Below are 19232 nucleotides of genomic sequence, written 5' to 3'. Positions count from 1 at the left end.
ATCCTATAATAAATATTCAGATATGCTAAATTATTCTAATGAAAGCTAATTGATACTAATATATTCTAACACCCCTCAAGCTCAAGTGACAACTTGAGTTTGAAACTTATTTAAAACAACGAAATATAGAATAAAAATTACAAAAACTTATAAAATGGGTGTAGTAGTGGATGAACTAATCGGTGAGGTAAGAAAAACATCAAGGCATTGACAAAAGAGAAACAAAAAATAGCAAAGAAGAACGGTATGAAAAGTACGGTAATTTGACCAAAAGAAAATAAATTTATCCTTCTCAAGAAGGATACCATGACTCTGATACCATGTTTGAAAGGGTAAAAGAGAGCAATAGAAAAAGGATTTGAGGGTAATCAACTTGCATAGAATAATACAATATAAAAAGGTATTTATAGGTGCTAAGAGAATCCAAATAATAACGACATAATATCCTATAATTCAGTTAACCTTCTAGTTCTAACTCGTTCTCGCATCATGAATCTAACTGCGTAGTAAGTATAATAAGTATCTCCTTCCATTCCTCTTATTAAATCATTAACATTAAGTTCCACTAGTTTTTTATCTTGATCATTTGGTGCTTTTAGTCTGATTCTTCTCTCACAAGCTACAATAAACGCATAGGCAGTACAAGTATCCAACTGAGTGTGCAGCGACGTTGGCAGCGACGTCATATTCGACTGAGTGTGCCGTGCAGTCGTTTTTAACGACCATCTCTCGCGGGTTTCTACGGCATCTGGCATTGGGTAATGAGAGGTTGGATAATCCAAAGTTGGTGCGGTCGAAGATTACGACATGGTCATTGTGTAGAAGCTGCATGTGCATGGCCACAATGCCAATGCTTTTCTGTAGGAGTGGCGCCAGCCGCTTCAACAAGTGGCAGTGGCAAGAACGTGGCGGTTGTAGCCGTGAAGAGAATAACAACAAAGTAATGGAAAAAAGGAACTTGGAAATGCGTAGTATAAGTCATTGGACGTAGAGTTCGGAATACTTGGATTGGGTGAGAATGGTGAGAATAATGAAAAGTGTATTGTGGTGATTGCAATGGAATTGAAAAATGTGTGATATAAATAGCAGGGAAGGGATGTGAGGTTTGAAGATTGAAGAGTGTGAATTTGTGGGTCACAAAACTTCTTTATTATTGTCATGGGTTAAGGATACCATGGCTCTGATACCATGCTTGAAAGGGTAAGAGAGAGCAATACAAAAAGGATTTGAGTGTAATCAACTTGCATAGAATAATACAATATTGAAAGGTATTTATAGGTGCTAAGAGAATCCAAATAATAACGACACAATATCCTATAATTCACTTAACATTCTAGTTCTAACTCGTTCTCGCATCATGAATCTAACTGCGTAGTAAGTATTATAAGTATCTCGTTCCATTCCCCTTATTAAATAATTAACATTAAGTTCCACCAGTTTTTTATCTTGATCATTTGATGCTTTTAGGCTGATTCTACTTTCACAAGCTACAATAAACGCATAGGTAGTACAAGTATCGTGATTTTCTTGATCCTATACATTGGGAAGGATCTTGACTCTTCTAGGACCATTCTTTCTTCTTTTTCAATGAATATATTTTGTAAAGGTTGAGACTTTTTCTGTTCTATTGAGATAGTTTAGAAGTTGATGGAGGCTCGTTGAATCAATGCAGCTGTATCTTATAAAAGAATAGGAGAAATGTGGAGAAGAAGAAAATAAACGTGGAAGTGTAACACTGCTAATGGGGAAGGAAGTACCTTTTATCTTGCTAAAGAATGATACCATGACTCTGATACCATGTTAGAAGGATAAGAGAGGTCAGTAGAAAAAGAATTTGAGTGTAATCAAGTTATATAAAATAATACAATATAGAATGGTATTTATAGGTGCTAAGAGAATCCAAATAATAAAGACATAATATCCTAGAATAAATATTCAGATATGCTAAATAATTCTAATGAAAGCTAATTGATACTAATATATTCTAACACCCCATCAAACTCAAGTGACAATTTGAGTTTGAAACTTATTTAAAACAACGAAATATAGAATAATAACTGTGGTCCAATAAAAAAAACCATTTTAAAATAAAATAATAAATAAATTATAAAACAACTCTCATCATCACAATAAAAAATAATCAATAAATCATCAACACAATAAAAATTATAGAACATGTTTATTGCTATAATATAAAATTTCAGAACATGTTTGTTTAATAGTTAATACATTGATAGTATTAAATATTTTCCAAGCTTCCAATCAAATGTGTTTTCAGATGATGGTGAAAATTCATAAATTGAGTCTATATAAACCATCTTTAGAAAGATACCTAAAATAGGATCAATCATTTGGCTTCTAAAACATAAAATTCAGGATACTTGTTAAGAAACCTCTGTTTTATCACCATACTTCCTGAAGCACTCAGTGTTGTCCAATTCATTAGTGTTGTCCAGTTCATTGTGCTGATGGTTTTCAATGCTGCAAGCTACTCTACTCCCAACTTTGAGCTGCTCCCTAATAAAATTTCAAGTAGATAATTCAAAACATATTAATACTATCGCTCAAAACATATTAAAGCTTGAAGTGTATGCAAGTATTTAGTGAAATCAAAGCAAAACTAACCGAGAGAAGAACAATTTATTATTTGAATTTAAAAGAGACTCTCCACTGCAAACATAACATTTGTTTGTCTAGGATGTGAAGAAATCAAAAATCAATTTTGATTTGTCTACACATTGAAAAGATGACAATGCAAGTTGATAAATATAAACTAGAAGGTGTATTGGTTACAAACTTGATACAACATGGCATGTCTAGGCTAATAGGATACAAAATCAAGAGTTGGAGGTCAAGCACTCATTCCTCCTACACATCGAGAATCTTCGGTCTCAAAAGATGAGACTTTTCTATGAGATGAGTATTTCTTAACTGCTTAATTATGTTTGGTTTGGTCATAACTACTCACAAAAACTCTAATTAGTAACACAAATCAAATAATTTCACATTTAGAAATCAAGAACAATTAGCAACAAAATTAAAAAAAATAGCAGCAACAGCATAACAACACAAAATCAATGGCTCAGTGCACACCAAGAGTAGTTCTTAATCAAGCAATGAAGCACCACAAACTCCTCCTTCAGTCTAGCAAGATGGAAAGCACAATCTGATGAACTTAATGCTCTTATTAAAGTTCTTGAATGTGATAACAGTAAAACAAGTTAATGATCTTATTAAAGTTTTTGACAAAAATTTCAAACTAAATACAGCAATTACAAAACAGAAAACACTAAATCAGACTAACAGAGCCAGTCATCCGTAATTTCAGAACTTCAAATGAAGAAGAAGACCGAACATTCAAAAATTAAAAGGAAGAAGCGGAGGCCACTAACCTTCGACAGACGGCAACCGGCGAGACGAGGCGATAGGCGAGACGATGGCAACCGGCGACCCGACGGCAAGCTACTCCATGCCACGAACAGCAACTGGTAAAACACTATCAGCAATTGCCATCAGAACCATACATACAGAACCATACAATCAGAACCATATATACAAATTTGCAAATTTGTAAAATTTCCACCATTAGCAACCAGCAAATACAAGACAGAACCAAAAGAAGAATTGAAGAACCAACCTTCAGAACCAAACTTGAAACAATTGAAACCAAGACCGAAGCAGACTAGGGTTCAGTGAAGAAGAAGAAGAACAAAAAAATTGAATAAGATGACCAAACATTCAGTGAAGATGAAGGCGAGAAGCCACTAACCAGGATCCGTGCCGAGAAGCCAGCGAAGATGAAGAGCCGAAGAGGACCTGCCAAGTTACTGGGTTCCGGACACGGGGAAGAGGAGGAAGCGGCGGTGCTGAGGACCTGGGACGGCGGCGGCACTGATGACCTGGGTTAGGCAGCGACGATGGAGGGCTAGGCGGCTAGGGTTTCTTCGATTCAGAGTTCTCTCATCTCTGTTCTCTGAGGACCTGGGTTAGGAATGAATGAATGATTGGGGGAAGAGGGGTTGGGTCACGACTCACGAGTGGATCACTGGATCCGTTTTCTTTTTTTTTTTCAAATAAAAAAACGACGCTATTTTATCCGAACCGGCCGGTTATCGGTCCGGCCCAACTGACCGGTTCTTGGCCAGTTTGACAGTTTTCTGGCGGTTTTACTGCGAGCAGTTATAGGGGAGGACTGGACCGTTTGCATCGCCGATTCCCGGTTGAACCGGTTCAATCGTCCGGTACGGTCCGGTTTTCAGAACCTTGATTATAAGTATCTCCTTCCATTCCTCTTATTAAATCAATAACATTAAGTTCCACCAGTTTTTTATCTTGATCATTTGATGCTTTTAGTATGATTCTGCTCTCACAAGCTACAATAAACACATAGGCAGTATAAGTATCATGATTTTCTTGATCCTGTACATTGGAAAAAATCTTGACTGTTCTAGGACCATTCTTTCTTCTTTTCCAATGAAACATATTTGTAAAAGTTGAGACTTTTTCTGTTCTATTGAGAAAATTTAGAAGTTGATGGAGGCTCGTTGAGTCAATGCAGCTGTGTCTTATAAAAGAATAGGAGAAATGAGAAGAAGATCCAAATGAATGTGGAAGTGTAACACTGCTAATGGGGAAAGAAGTGGGTGCGACATCATCTTTTATCCTACCAAAGAAGGATACGATGTTAGAAAGGATAAGAGAGATCAATAGAAAAAGGATTTGAGTGTAATCAAGTTACATAAAATAATACAATATAGAAAGGTATTTATAGGTGTTAAGAGAATTCAAATAATAAAGACATAATATCCTAGAATAAATATTCAGATATGCTAAATAATTCTAATGAAAGCTAATTGATACTAATATATTCTAACACCCCATCAAACTCAAGTGACAATTTGAGTTTGAAACTTATTTAAAACAACGAAATATAGAATAAAAACTGCAAAAACTTATAAACAGGTGCAGTAGTGGATGAGCTAATCGGTGAGGTAAGAAAAACATCAAGACATTGACAAAAGAGAAGCAAAAAATCGCAAAGAAGAACAGTATGAAAAGTACGGTAATTTAACCAAAAAAAAAATTTATCCTTCTCAAGAAGGATACCATGGCTTTGATACCATGTTTGAAAGGGTAAGAGAGAGCAATACAAAAAGGATTTGAGTGTAATCAACTTGCATAGAATAATACAATTTAGAAAGGTATTTATAGGTGCTAAGAGAATCCAAATAATAACGACATAATATCCTATAATTCAGTTAACCTTCTAGTTCTAACTCGTTCTCGCATCATGAATCTAACTGCGTAGTAAGTATTATAAGTATCTCCTTCCATTCCTCTTAATAAATCATTAATATTAAGTTCCACCAGTTTTTTATCTTGATCATTTGATGCTTTTAGTCTGATTCTGCTCTCACAAGCTACAATAAACACATAGGCAGTACAAGTATCCAACTGAGTGTGCAGCGACGTTGGAAGCGACGTCGTATTCGACTGAGTGTGCGTGCAGTCGTTTTTAACGACCATCTCTCGTGGGTTTCTACGGCATCTGGCGTTGGATAATGAGAGGTTGGATAATCCAAAGTTGGTGCGGTCGAAGATTACGACATGGTCATTGTGTAGAAGCTGCATGTGCATGGCCACAATGCCAATGCTTTTCTGTAGGAGTGGCGCCAGCCGCTTCAACAGGCGGCAGTGGCAAGAACGTGGCGGTTGCAGCCGTGAAGAGAATAACAACAAAGTAATGGAGAAAGGGAACTTGGAAATGCGTAGTATAAGTCATTGGATGTAGGGATCGGAATACTTGGATTGGGTGAGAATGGTGAGAATGATGAAAAGTGTATTGTGGTGATTGCAATGGAATTGGAAGATGTGTGATATAAATAGCAGGGAAGGGATGTGAGGTTTGAAGATTGAAGAGTGTGAATTTGTGGGTCACAAAACTTCTTTATTATTGTCATGGGTTAAGGATACTATGGCTCTGATACCATGCTTGAAAGGGTAAGAGAGAGCAATACAAAAAGGATTTGAGTGTAATCAACTTGCATAGAATAATACAATATTGAAAGGTATTTATAGGTGCTAAGAGAATCCAAATAATAACGACACAATATCCTATAATTCACTTAACATTCTAGTTCTAACTTGTTCTCGCATCATGAATCTAACTGCGTAGTAAGTATTATAAGTATCTCGTTCCATTCCCCTTATTAAATAATTAACATTAAGTTCCACCAGTTTTTTATCTTGATCATTTGATGCTTTTAGGCTGATTCTACTTTCACAAGCTACAATAAACGCATAGGTAGTACAAGTATCGTGATTTTCTTGATCCTATACATTGGGAAGGATCTTGACTCTTCTAGGACCATTCTTTCTTCTTTTTCAATGAATATATTTTGTAAAGGTTGAGACTTTTTCTGTTCTATTGAGATAGTTTAGAAGTTGATGGAGGCTCGTTGAATCAATGCAGCTGTATCTTATAAAAGAATAGGAGAAATGTGGAGAAGAAGAAAATAAACGTGGAAGTGTAACACTGCTAATGGGGAAGGAAGTACCTTTTATCTTGCTAAAGAATGATACCATGACTCTAATACCATGTTAGAAGGATAAGAGAGGTCAGTAGAAAAAGGATTTGAGTGTAATCAAGTTACATAAAATAATACAATATAGAAAGGTATTTATAGGTGTTAAGAGAATTCAAATAATAAAGACATAATATCCTAGAATAAATATTCAGATATGCTAAATACTTCTAATGAAAGCTAATTGATACTAATATATTCTAACACCCCATCAAACTCAAGTGACAATTTGAGTTTGAAACTTATTTAAAACAACGAAATATAGAATAAAAACTGCAAAAACTTATAAACGGGTGCAGTAGTGGATGAGCTAATCGGTGAGGTAAGAAAAACATCAAGCAAAAGAGAAGCAAAAAATCGCAAAGAAGAACAGTATGAAAAGTACGGTAATTTAACAAAAAAAAAATAAATTTATCTTTCTCAAAAAGGATACCATGGCTTTGATACCATGTTTGAAAGGGTAAGAGAGAGCAATACAAAAAGGATTTGAGTGTAATCAACTTGCATAGAATAATACAATTTAGAAAGGTATTTATAGGTGCTAAGAGAATCCAAATAATAACAACATAATATCATATAATTCAGTTAACCTTCTAGTTCTAACTCGTTCTCGCATCATGAATCTAACTGCGTAGTAAGTATTATAAGTATCTCCTTCCATTCCTCTTATTAAATCATTAATATTAAGTTCCACCAGTTTTTTATCTTGATCATTTGATGCTTTTAGTCTGATTCTGCTCTCACAAGCTACAATAAACGCATAGGCAGTACAAGTATCCAACTGAGTGTGTAGCGACGTTGGATGCGATGTCGTATTCGACTGAGTGTGCCGTGCAGTCGTTTTTAACGACCATCTCTCGCGGGTTTCTACGGCATCTGGCGTTGGATAATGAGAGGTTAGATAATCCAAAGTTAGTGCGGTCGAAGATTACGACATGGTCATTGTGTAGAAGCTGCATGTGCATGACCACAATGCTAATGCTTTTCTGTAGGAGTGGCGCCAGCCGCTTCAACAAGTGGCAGTGGCAAGAACGTGGCGGTTGTAGCCGTGAAGAGAATAACAACAAAGTAATGGAGAAAGGGAACTTGGAAATGCGTAGTATAAGTCATTGGATGTAGGGATCGGAATACTTGGATTGGGTGAGAATGGTGAGAATGATGAAAAGTGTATTGTGGTGATTGCAATGGAATTGGAAGATGTGTGATATAAATAGCAGGGAAGGAATGTGAGGTTTGAAGATTGAAGAGTGTGAATTTGTGGGTCACAAAACTTCTTTATTATTGTCATGGGTTAAGGATACCATGGCTCTGATACCATGCTTGAAAGGGTAAGAGAGAGCAATACAAAAAGGATTTGAGTGTAATCAACTTGCATAGAATAATACAATATTGAAAGGTATTTATAGGTGCTAAGAGAATCCAAATAATAACGACATAATATCCTATAATTCACTTAACATTCTAGTTCTAACTCGTTCTCGCATCATGAATCTAACTGCGTAGTAAGTATTATAAGTATCTCGTTCCATTCCCCTTATTAAATAATTAACATTAAGTTCCACCAGTTTTTTATCTTGATCATTTGATGCTTTTAGGCTGATTCTACTTTCACAAGCTACAATAAACGCATAGGTAGTACAAGTATCGTGATTTTCTTGATCCTATACATTGGGAAGGATCTTGACTCTTCTAGGACCATTCTTTCTTCTTTTTCAATGAACATATTTTGTAAAGGTTGAGACTTTTTCTGTTTTATTGAGATAGTCTAGAAGTTGATGGAGGCTCGTTGAATCAATGCAGCTGTATCTTATAAAAGAATAGGAGAAATGTGGAGAAGAAAAAAATAAACGTGGAAGTGTAACACTGCTAATGGGGAAGGAAGTACCTTTTATCTTGCTAAAGAATGATACCATGACTCTGATACCATGTTAGAAGGATAAGAGAGGTCAGTAGAAAAAGAATTTGAGTGTAATCAAGTTATATAAAATAATACAATATAGAATGGTATTTATAGGTGCTAAGAGAATCCAAATAATAAAGACATAATATCCTAGAATAAATATTCAGATATGCTAAATTATTCTAATGAAAGCTAATTGATACTAATATATTCTAACACCCTCCCAAACTCAAGTAAAACTTGAGTTTGAAACTTATTTAAAACAACGAAATATATATAGAATAAAAACTGCAAAAACTTATAAAACGGGTGCAGTAGTGGATGAGCTAATCAGTGAGGTAAGAAAAACATCAAGGCATTGACAAAAGAAAAGCAAAAAAATAGCAAAGAAGAACGGTATGAGAAGTACGATAATTTGACCAAAAGAAAATAAATTTACCCTTCTAAAGGAGGATACCATGTCTCTGATACCATGTTTGAAAGGGTAAGAGAGAGTAGTACAAAAAAGATTTGAGTGTAATCAACTTGCATAGAATAATACAATATAGAAAGGTATTTATAGGTGCTAAGAGAATCCAAATAATAACGACATAATATCCTATAATTCAGTTAACCTTCTAGTTCTAACTCGTTCTCCCATCATGAATCTAACTTCGTAGTAAGTATTATAAGTATCTCCTTCCATTCCTCTTATTAAATCATTAACATTAAGTTCCACCAGCTTTTTATCTTGATCATTTGATGCTTTTATTCGGATTCTGCTCTCATAAGCTACAATAAACGCAAAAGCAGTACAAGTATCGTGATTTTCTTGATCCTGTACATTGGGAAGAATCTTGACTCTTCTAGGACCATTCTATCTTCTTTTCGAATGAAATATATTTGTAAAGGTTGAGACTTTTTCTGTTCTATTTAGAGAGTTTAGAAGCTGATAGAGGCTCGTTGAGTCAGTGCAGCTGTGTCTTATAAAAGAATATGAGAAATGAGGAGAAGAAGAAAATGAATGTGGAAGTGTAACACTGCTAATGGGGAAGGAAGTGGGTGCGACACCACCTTTTATCCTACTAATGAAGGATATCATGGCTCTGATACCGTGTTAGAAAGGATAAGAGAGATCAATTGGAAAAGGATTTGAGTGTAATCAAGTTACATAAAATAATACAATATAAAAATGTATTTATAGGTGCTAAGAGAATCCAAATAATAAAGACATAATATCCTATAATAAATATTCAGATATACTAAATTATTCTAATGAAAGCTAATTGATACTAATATATTCTAACACCCCCTCAAACTCAAGTTCTTATTTAAAACAACGAAATATAGAATAAAAACTGCAAAAATTTATAAAACGAGTGCAGTAGTGGATAAGCTAATAATCGGTGAGGTAAGAAAAACATAAAGGCATTGACAAAAGAGAAGGAAAAAAATGGCAAAGAAGAACGGTTTGAAAAGTACGATAATTTGACCAAAAGAAAATAAATTTATCATTCTCAAGGAGGAAACCGTGGCTCTGATACCATGTTTGAAAGGGTAAGAGAGAGCAATAGAAAAAGAATTTGAGTGTAATCAACTTGCATAGAATAATACAATATAGAAATGTATGTATAGGTGCTAAGAGAATCCAAATAATAACTACATAATATCCTATAATTCAGTTAACCTTCTAGTTCTAACTCATTTTCGCATCATGAATCTAACTGCGTAGTAAGTATTATAAGTATCTCCTTCGATTCCTCTTATTAAATTATTAACATTAAGTTTCACTAGTTTTTTATCTTGATCATTTGATGTTTTTAGTCTGATTTTGCTCTCATAAGCTATAATATCGTGATTTTCTTAATCCTGTACATTGGGAAGGATCTTGACTCTTCTAGGACCATTTTTTCTTCTTTTCCAATGAAACATATTTGTAAAGGTTGAGACTTTTTCTGTTCTCTTGAGAGAGTTTAGAAGCTGATGGAGGCTCGTTGAGTCAGTGCTATTGTGTCTTATAAAAGAATAGGAGAAATGAGGAGAAGAAGAAAATGAACGTGGAAATGTAACACTGCTAATGGGAAAGGAGGTGGGTGCGACACCACCTTTTATCCTGCTAAAGAAGGATACCATGGTTTTGATACTATGTTAGAAAGGACAAGAGAGGTCAATAGAAAAAGGATTTGAGTGTAATCAAGTTACATAAAATAATACAATATAGAAATGTATTTATAGGTGCTAAGAGAATCCAAATAATAAAGACATACTATCCTATAATAAATATTCAGATATGCTAAATTATTCTAATGAAAGCTAATTGATACTAATATATTCTAACACCCCTCAAGCTCAAGTGACAACTTGAGTTTGAAACTTATTTAAAACAACGAAATATAGAATAAAAATTACAAAAACTTATAAAATGGGTGTAGTAGTGGATGAACTAATCGGTGAGGTAAGAAAAACATCAAGGCATTGACAAAAGAGAAACAAAAAATAGCAAAGAAGAACGGTATGAAAAGTACGGTAATTTGACCAAAAGAAAATAAATTTATCCTTCTCAAGAAGGATACCATGACTCTGATACCATGTTTGAAAGGGTAAAAGAGAGCAATAGAAAAAGGATTTGAGGGTAATCAACTTGCATAGAATAATACAATATAAAAAGGTATTTATAGGTGCTAAGAGAATCCAAATAATAACGACATAATATCCTATAATTCAGTTAACCTTCTAGTTCTAACTCTTTCTCGCATCATGAATCTAACTGCGTAGTAAGTATAATAAGTATCTCCTTCCATTCCTCTTATTAAATCATTAACATTAAGTTCCACTAGTTTTTTATCTTGATCATTTGGTGCTTTTAGTCTGATTCTTCTCTCACAAGCTACAATAAACGCATAGGCAGTACAAGTATCCAACTGAGTGTGCAGCGACGTTGGCAGCGACGTCATATTCGACTGAGTGTGCCGTGCAGTCGTTTTTAACGACCATCTCTCGCGGGTTTCTACGGCATCTGGCATTGGGTAATGAGAGGTTGGATAATCCAAAGTTGGTGCGGTCGAAGATTACGACATGGTCATTGTGTAGAAGCTGCATGTGCATGGCCACAATGCCAATGCTTTTCTGTAGGAGTGGCACCAGCCGCTTCAACAGGCAGCAGTGGCAAGAACGTGACGGTTGCAGCCGTGAAGAGAATAACAACAAAGTAATGGAAAAAAGGAACTTGGAAATGCGTAGTATAAGTCATTGGACGTAGAGTTCGGAATACTTGGATTGGGTGAGAATGGTGAGAATAATGAAAAGTGTATTGTGGTGATTGCAATGGAATTGAAAAATGTGTGATATAAATAGCAGGGAAGGGATGTGAGGTTTGAAGATTGAAGAGTGTGAATTTGTGGACCACAAAATTTTTTTATTATTGTCATGGATTAAGGTGGAAGAGTAGTTTAATAATATATATATATATATATTCAGTGTGGAAATCAAGTCACGTGTAGCTGCACATATTTTGTTGATCAATTTCATCTTTCTTTTCTTGATAGAAAATTTCGGCTTTTGAAGTTTCCTATTTTTTGTTGAAAATGGAACAGATTGTTGCAGTTTGTTTTGGCACATATTCAAATAAGGGGGAAAAAAGCGTCACAGCCTTTTATAGGATATGAAAAGTATATGAACATTTTTTAAATGAGTTATGTTACTTATAGATATCAGTATCAAATATTAAAATTCCTTGCCTACCAAAAAGAGTGTCAAATAGCATCCCTTCCATGCCTACTTTAATCTGTCTTTATTCCTTGTTAAATTAGGCCATATAATTATCAATTTATAAGAGCGTGTATTAATTATTTAATTGGACTCTGTGATTCAATTGAAAAATTCGAATCCTCTATTTTGTAAATCAAAACAACTGGTGATTGGCTTTTTTATATGATATGACAGAGGCTCAAAATTCAAACATTGCATGTGATTAGTGATTACTACTTTGTGAAGACAGGCATTAAAAGAAAAATATTTAAAATTTATGCATCTTAAGAGTTTCCCATGTTATTTATTGTATGCCACCAAAACTTTAAGCCCATGCTTATTTTATGGGCTTAATGCAATATTAAACATGGCATGTCCAAACCCGCCCAAAAAAAAAATTAAAAAGTTTAGAAGCGTCGCCTGAGAGATTCGAACTCTCGCGGGGAAACCCCATGTACTTAGCAGGCACACGCCTTAACCACTCGGCCAAAGCGACGAGGTTGAAAAGGCGTTGCTATGGTTTGTAGTTAATTATCATAACACCATTCTTTGAGTGTAATCTGAACAAACGAGGGAACTACCCCGAATGATATAAAAAAATGTCAGAGCTCGGAGGATTCGTGGGAGTAAGAAATTACTATATGAATAAACATATGTGCTCATTGAGGTTGTGAAAAATAAGAAAAAGAGAAGAATGAAGAATAATAGAACACACTATAGAAACTTTAGGATCATTTCTCTGACTTCTTCAATGACTAGCCAGGCCTTGTGGCCTCCAATCACCTCTGCTTTCATCTCCCCATCTTTCCACAACTGAATTGTTGGCATTTTCTAAAGTGGCATAACAACATCATCAGAAAAGAAATTATGGAAGAGCATCAAAGAACATGTTATGACATTCTAGTGATCATACTCACAGAGATATTGCCACGCTTCACTAGAGTCTGAGGCACTTTATTCACATCCACGTAATAAAATTTGATCCTGAAACAGTGACAAAGTAAGAAAAACAAATGAATTATCACCATTTCAAGATGATGTTAATATTAATGTCATTGAAGGCTCAATTTTAAAAGAAGAATAATTTACTTTGTGTCATACTCCGCAGCCAATTTCTCCAACTTGGGCTTCAAATATATGCATTTACGGCACCAAGCAGCCATCCTATATTCACAAAAATAAATACAAGTTGATTTTTTTAAAGTAGCAAGAAACTTCATTCTCAATGTTCTTTCAACAATCTTAGATATTAGATATTGAAAAAGACAAAAAAGTCCTAAAAAATATCTAGCTACAGTAGATGCGGCTTGACATAAATATCTTGTTATGTGTATAGCAATAGCATAGAACTAATTAAGAATAAGAAGATGGAAAGAACATAAATACCAATCAATGATGATGGGTTGTGAATTTTGCTGAGCATGAAGCAGAATTTGATCAAGCTGCTCACTATCATCAATGGATTCCATCTCTATGACACTTGGTCTTGACAAATCTGGCCACGTCGCTTCAACTCTGAAATTCCTCCGCCTAATCCTCTGCCCAAAAGAAGCGTTCCCGCAACCACTACTACTCTTCAATGAAGATAAAAACACGTATCTGCCACTACTACTACTTACCAAGCACTGGTGCTGGTGCTGGTGCTGTTGATCTCTCTGGTAAACTACGACTTCACCATAGAGAATATGTGGATATAATAACCCTGTAGCAGACATACCCCTTTTCACTTTTCTCTTTCAATGGCGATTATGCTTGGTGATAGCTAAGAGAACAATAAGAGAATCATTTGCGGATCTTGCAAGTTTGGTGTAGTGACGATGGAAAGTGGTGTGGGATAATGGTGTTGGAGTCAAAACAAGGGGAAAGAAGAAGAAAAATGAAAATAAATAGTTTAAGGAAAGTGAGAGTGAGGCTTATCCAAAAGGTGTGCTCAACGACAACGTAAACAAGATAGAGAAAAGAAAACCATATGACAAGGGAAACCAATCACGGGACCAATCATTCCGGATAGATCCCCCCCCAATGCCACAGGCTCTCGTTTTAAATTGATTTACAATATGGGTTAAATAAGAATCAAAATGATCCGGCCCATTATGTGCTTTTGAGTTCAGATTTAGGAAACACAGGCATGAGCTTAAACCCTTAAACCAATACATATTATATAACACAGTTCCTTTTCAGTGGCCTGAACTTTGTGATCCATATTTGCAACTTGCCCCGTTTTACCTAGTGATTACTTATCATTTATTTAATGAATAGAAGAGCAAGTACACGGAATATAATTAGCACACTTATGATTAATTGATTACATTTCTTTTAATCGTATTTTCAACAGAGAACAATATAGTGTTTAAAATAGTTTGTTTTTTCGTTTACTTGGCCAATAGGATCTTTCAGTAATCAGTATTGAACCAAGCTTTAGGCAAATGCAAGTTCGTTTAATTGTGATTGCAACCCTTATGGACGGAAAACACCCTCCTCATTAAACATTTCTCACCCTTTTCTTCAACTGCATATAAATGAGCTCGAATTCAAACATGAAAATACTTGGAGATAATTGTGTTTGTTCTTGTGGGAACACTGGCTGGCTTATTAAACACTTTAACACTAATCAATCAGAATTACTAAATTTCATTACGTAAGCGCATATGCAATTATACATAGCGTATCACTGCAACAACTTCCATCAAATCGCCACATGTTCGTAGCTAAGTTCTCCTAAACATTCCTACATGAAAGTTGGGGGGCCTAAGAATCAACCCTTCTAAATTAGTACTCCATGTCTAAATCCAAATACCGTATAACAACTCAGTTAAGAACGAATCTCTAAGATGTCGAGTTCTCGACAATGATATGAAAGTAAGCATACTAATTTCTAGATAATTTATCTGTCTTTTCTCTGCGCAAGTTATGCCTAAAATATGCAATGAATCATATAGTCCTCTCTAATAGGTGCAGTGTCCAACAGCAACAAGAATACTGACAAGTCACGTTGAAAGTATCAAATATACATTCTATTGCACAAGTTGATGACATGCAAGAATGAATAACAAATGATGAGTAAACCACCAATAATATTATCTGACAAGAATCTTCTCCAAAGATGGAAAGTGGCAAAGGCTTACTCCAAATAAAGAAACTTTTGTCACATTTTTAAATCTTCTGAAAATATTTCTATCTTTGATCTTGGGTTTTATTTTTTAACGAGGAAATTTTAGTGTTTACTAGTAAATAATAATATGAAGCAACATAGAACATTGAAGAAGATGGAAAAGCAGAAAGAAAGTATTTTTAAGAAAGACACTCTTGGCAAGATTAACCAGAGCCTCAATCACAGTTCAACAATTATGCAATTGTCAATCCATTAAAATTTCACCTTTCCCCTCACTTAAAATGATTCAAAATCCGTGAAAATTCTACAACACATGACACTAGAAGAAGAAAGGAAAGGAAAGAAAGAAAGAAAAACCCTACATTGGTAAGAATTAAAATCTCAAATTCCAAACCCAAAAACTGCACGTATCCTTTGGAAGATGAGATCCCTCCACCCTCTCTCCGTGTTCTCCACCACAGTGGCATTTCCATACCTACACACACCATAACAATATCATTTAACAAATTGATAAAAAAACTCAAAACAAACCTTCCAATAACCAATTGCAATTAAAAAAAAAGGCTCACCTATCTTCTTCAGGAACATCATTATGTGTGAGCTTGACAACAGTAACCCCAGGTTCAGGCTCCTCCAACACAAGCTTCACCTGTAACAATTTCAATCACCATTTTATTTACACGCACGCATTCAAATCTCTACATTAACAAAAGAATGAAATGAAATGAACAAGGTCATACCAAAGAATGAACACCATCAGGCCAGCTTCCGAACCTCCATTTCTGAACGATCAACTTAGCTTCCTGCAACTCCACGTTGGTTCCGGTAACAGAACCATCGAAGATGCTGAACTCTCCACCAACCTCCTTGCTGATCTTCGCATTGCTCTGCGTGAAACCCTTCCACCTGTTCTCATCCAACAATATCTCATACAAATCTCTCGCCCTGCAATTGAACCTCTCCGTCATGCTAATACTCTTGAATCCCTCTTTCTTCTTCTTCTTCGCCTCCTTCTCCGCCGAACCCTCCTTCTTGGTCGCAGCTGAAGCCAAAGAAGGCGCCACAGCCGCCGACGCAGCTGCGGCAGCATGATTCTGCTGCTGCGGCGGCGTTGGCTTCTTGGTCTCGAGCTCGTCCTTAACAGGTCCACCCTTGGCCATGCTCTGCACCCAAACCCTAATCTTGTCCAAAATCAAGGGCTTCCCCTTGGAGAGCATGGCATCCTTGAGCGTCCTTCCAATCGGTCCCTCGTCCTTAACAGTAACCCTGAGCTCGGGATCCTCGCCGGCGTTCTCGTCGGAGATGTAAGGGATCTCGACGGTGCCATCAACTTTCAAGAGAGACTTACCGTCGGAGTCCTTGGCTTCGCCCTGCCAGGCGAGGGTGAGTGAGATCTCGTATCCAGGAATGATCTTGCCTTTGCGGATGTTGACGTAGGCCTCGCCGTCGACGGAGGAGACCTTAGTGGTGGCGATGAAAAGATTAGATTCGCCGGTGAGAATAGGGAGGTCGTTGAGGAGGTTGTTGAAGAAGTTTCTGGACCAATCGAGGCAGTTGGTCTCGGACCAGTGCCAGTTGTGGACGTTGGTGCCGTCGGGTCTTTCTTCGACGATCCAGCGCTTGTCTCCTTCGCCGTAACGAGCCATTCAAGTGAGTGAGTGAGTGAGGGTTTTGGGTTCTTGATAGGGTGCGGACTGCGGACTGCGGGGTAACTGGTAAGAAGGGGGCGTTAATTAAAAACTTAAAAAGGGAAAGTGTGGAAAGGTCTAGAAAGAAAGTGCCACGAAGAAATCAGGGAGCTTCAAGCTTGAAAATGTTGACTGTCGAAGCCTCTAGAAACTAGAAACCACTCATTAACTACTTGGATTGGGCATCTCACGCGATGGAGTTAAGCTTCACAGTGGTGTTAGAAACTGTACTCAAACCTTAAAGTAGTTTATGTAGTTAATAAATAATAATTATTTAAATTTATTTTCGAAATTGCCCTATAAGATTTATAATAATCTGTAATGTTGTGAAATAAAAGATATATATAATAGAGATGTACAAATAGAAGACTCTAGTATTAAAATAATTAGTCCAATAATAATTTATATATATATAATAATATTATATGTTGTAATGTGTATATATATACAAAGATAGAAAGAAGTATTAAAAATAAAGAGAGAGAGAATCGCATCTGTTTATTGTTGCAATCTCAATATAATAAAGATGGTTAATATTGCTATTAATATTATATGTAAAGAGTAATAGAAAATAGAATTTAAAATACTTATAAAATAAAAGAAGAGAAAGAATTGTAGTAGAAATATAAGAAGAAGAGTATTTAATTGCAGCATAAAATAAGATTGATTTGTATGAAAAGGAAGGGAGAATAGTATTTTGTTATTGCTTGTAGTGTATTTCCATTCAGAGGCTTAAGCCTCTATTTATACACGTACATGAGAAAGCTTTTCAAGTTCATATTAAATGTGGTCTTCTAAGTCATCCTTGAGAAACTACACCTCATGGAAAATGGGCATCCACGTAAGGTGTGATAGAATCCTTATCACAACACTCCCCCTTAGATGACCATTTAGGATTATTGCCTCGTTAAAACCTTACTAAAGAAAAACCCAGTGGGAAAAAAAACCTTAGTGAAGGAAAAAGAGTACAATATCCTTTAATGATGGGGCTGCCTCATTAAAAACCTTGTCAAGAAAAACCCAATGGGAAAAAAAACTTGACCAAGGAAAAAAGAGTACAGTCTCCCTCTCTTGCCGACATCATTTAATGTCTCGAAATCGGCGCATCCCAATCTTATGTACCAATCTTTCCAAGGAGGATTTTGGGAGTGACTTTGTAAATAAATCTGCCAGATTGTCACTTGAACGGATCTGTTGGACATCAATTGTCCCTTGATTTTGAAGATCATGAGTGAAGAAGAATTTGGGAGAAATATGCTTTGTTCTATCACCTTTGATGTATCCACCCTTAAGTTGAGCAATGCATGCTGTATTATCTTCAAACAGGACAGTTGGAGCTATCTTATGATCAATTAGTCCACATGATGACAGAATATATTGAATCAGACTCCTCAGCCAAAAACACTCGCGACTAGCTTCATGAATCGCCAGTATTTCAGTATGATTAGAGGAGGTTGCTGCTATCGTCTGTTTCGTGGACTTCCATGATATAGCTGTACCACCATATGTGAATAGGTATCCTGTTTGAGACCTCCCTTTATGTGGATCAAACAGGTATCCGGCATCTGCATAGCCAACTAGTTGTGACTTGGATCCATAGGGATAAAACAATCCCATATCAAACGTTCCATGAAGATATCGAAAAATTTGTTTGATTCCACTCCAATGTCTTCTGGTTGGAGAGGAACTATACCTTGCTAGTAAATTCACCGCGAATGATATGTCAGCTCGCGTGTCGACATTCTTCGACTGATCTTGGCTCAAGATCCTTACTTTCATGCATGATATCTAATGCCACATTATATGCAAATATTTCATTGACAATTGTCTTATTTCGGTCCCATTTCTCTCCTGTAAAGACATAATTTATCGAGATCTCGTCATTTTCACAATTTTCAGGTACCTGAACGTCTTCTGGCGTTATATCAGAATTTTGGACAACTGCGGGTGTCTCTACTATGTCTTTTTCAACAGGAATAGTATTTACCTCTTTTCTCTTTCGAGAATTTCTATCTTTAGAACCGACAGGCCTGCCACGCTTCTGGCGTGTATTTGCTTCAGTGGCTATTTTTCCTGCTGGGACATCAATTCGAATTGGGACATTTTCCGCCCTGCCACGCTTCTGGCGTGAATTCGCTTCAGTAGCTACTTGTCCTACTAGGACATTAATTCGAATTGGGGCATTTTCCGCTGGTATATAAGATTTGGTTATCCTCTTTGTA

At 36.0% G+C, this 19232-nt stretch overlaps 2 protein-coding genes and 1 non-coding gene across 3 annotated transcripts; all 3 read right to left on the bottom strand.

Moving 5' to 3' along the window:
- Nucleotides 12625-12706, bottom strand: TRNAS-GCU. The gene has a single exon. It is a non-coding gene; the product is annotated as a tRNA-Ser (tRNA).
- LOC107645402 (thioredoxin-like 3-1, chloroplastic) lies at nucleotides 12747-13950 on the bottom strand (the record flags this gene model as incomplete). Its single annotated transcript, XM_016349413.2, is given in 4 exon segments — nucleotides 12747-13041; nucleotides 13128-13194; nucleotides 13300-13374; nucleotides 13597-13950. Coding segments are annotated over 4 exon segments (588 nt in total). The 3' UTR covers nucleotides 12747-12924.
- LOC107645401 (activator of 90 kDa heat shock protein ATPase homolog) lies at nucleotides 15476-17184 on the bottom strand. Its single transcript, XM_016349412.2, has 3 exons — nucleotides 16063-17184; nucleotides 15892-15971; nucleotides 15476-15797 (listed from the first exon to the last, which is right to left on the bottom strand). Exons 1-3 carry the CDS (start codon nucleotides 16966-16968, stop codon nucleotides 15704-15706), a joined length of 1080 nt encoding a protein of 359 aa, XP_016204898.1. The 5' UTR covers nucleotides 16969-17184; the 3' UTR covers nucleotides 15476-15703.

The sequence above is a fragment of the Arachis ipaensis genome, chromosome B06, assembly GCF_000816755.2.
Source record: "Arachis ipaensis cultivar K30076 chromosome B06, Araip1.1, whole genome shotgun sequence".
NCBI lineage: Eukaryota > Viridiplantae > Streptophyta > Magnoliopsida > Fabales > Fabaceae > Arachis > Arachis ipaensis.
This window is presented reverse-complemented; position numbering and strand designations above follow the sequence as displayed.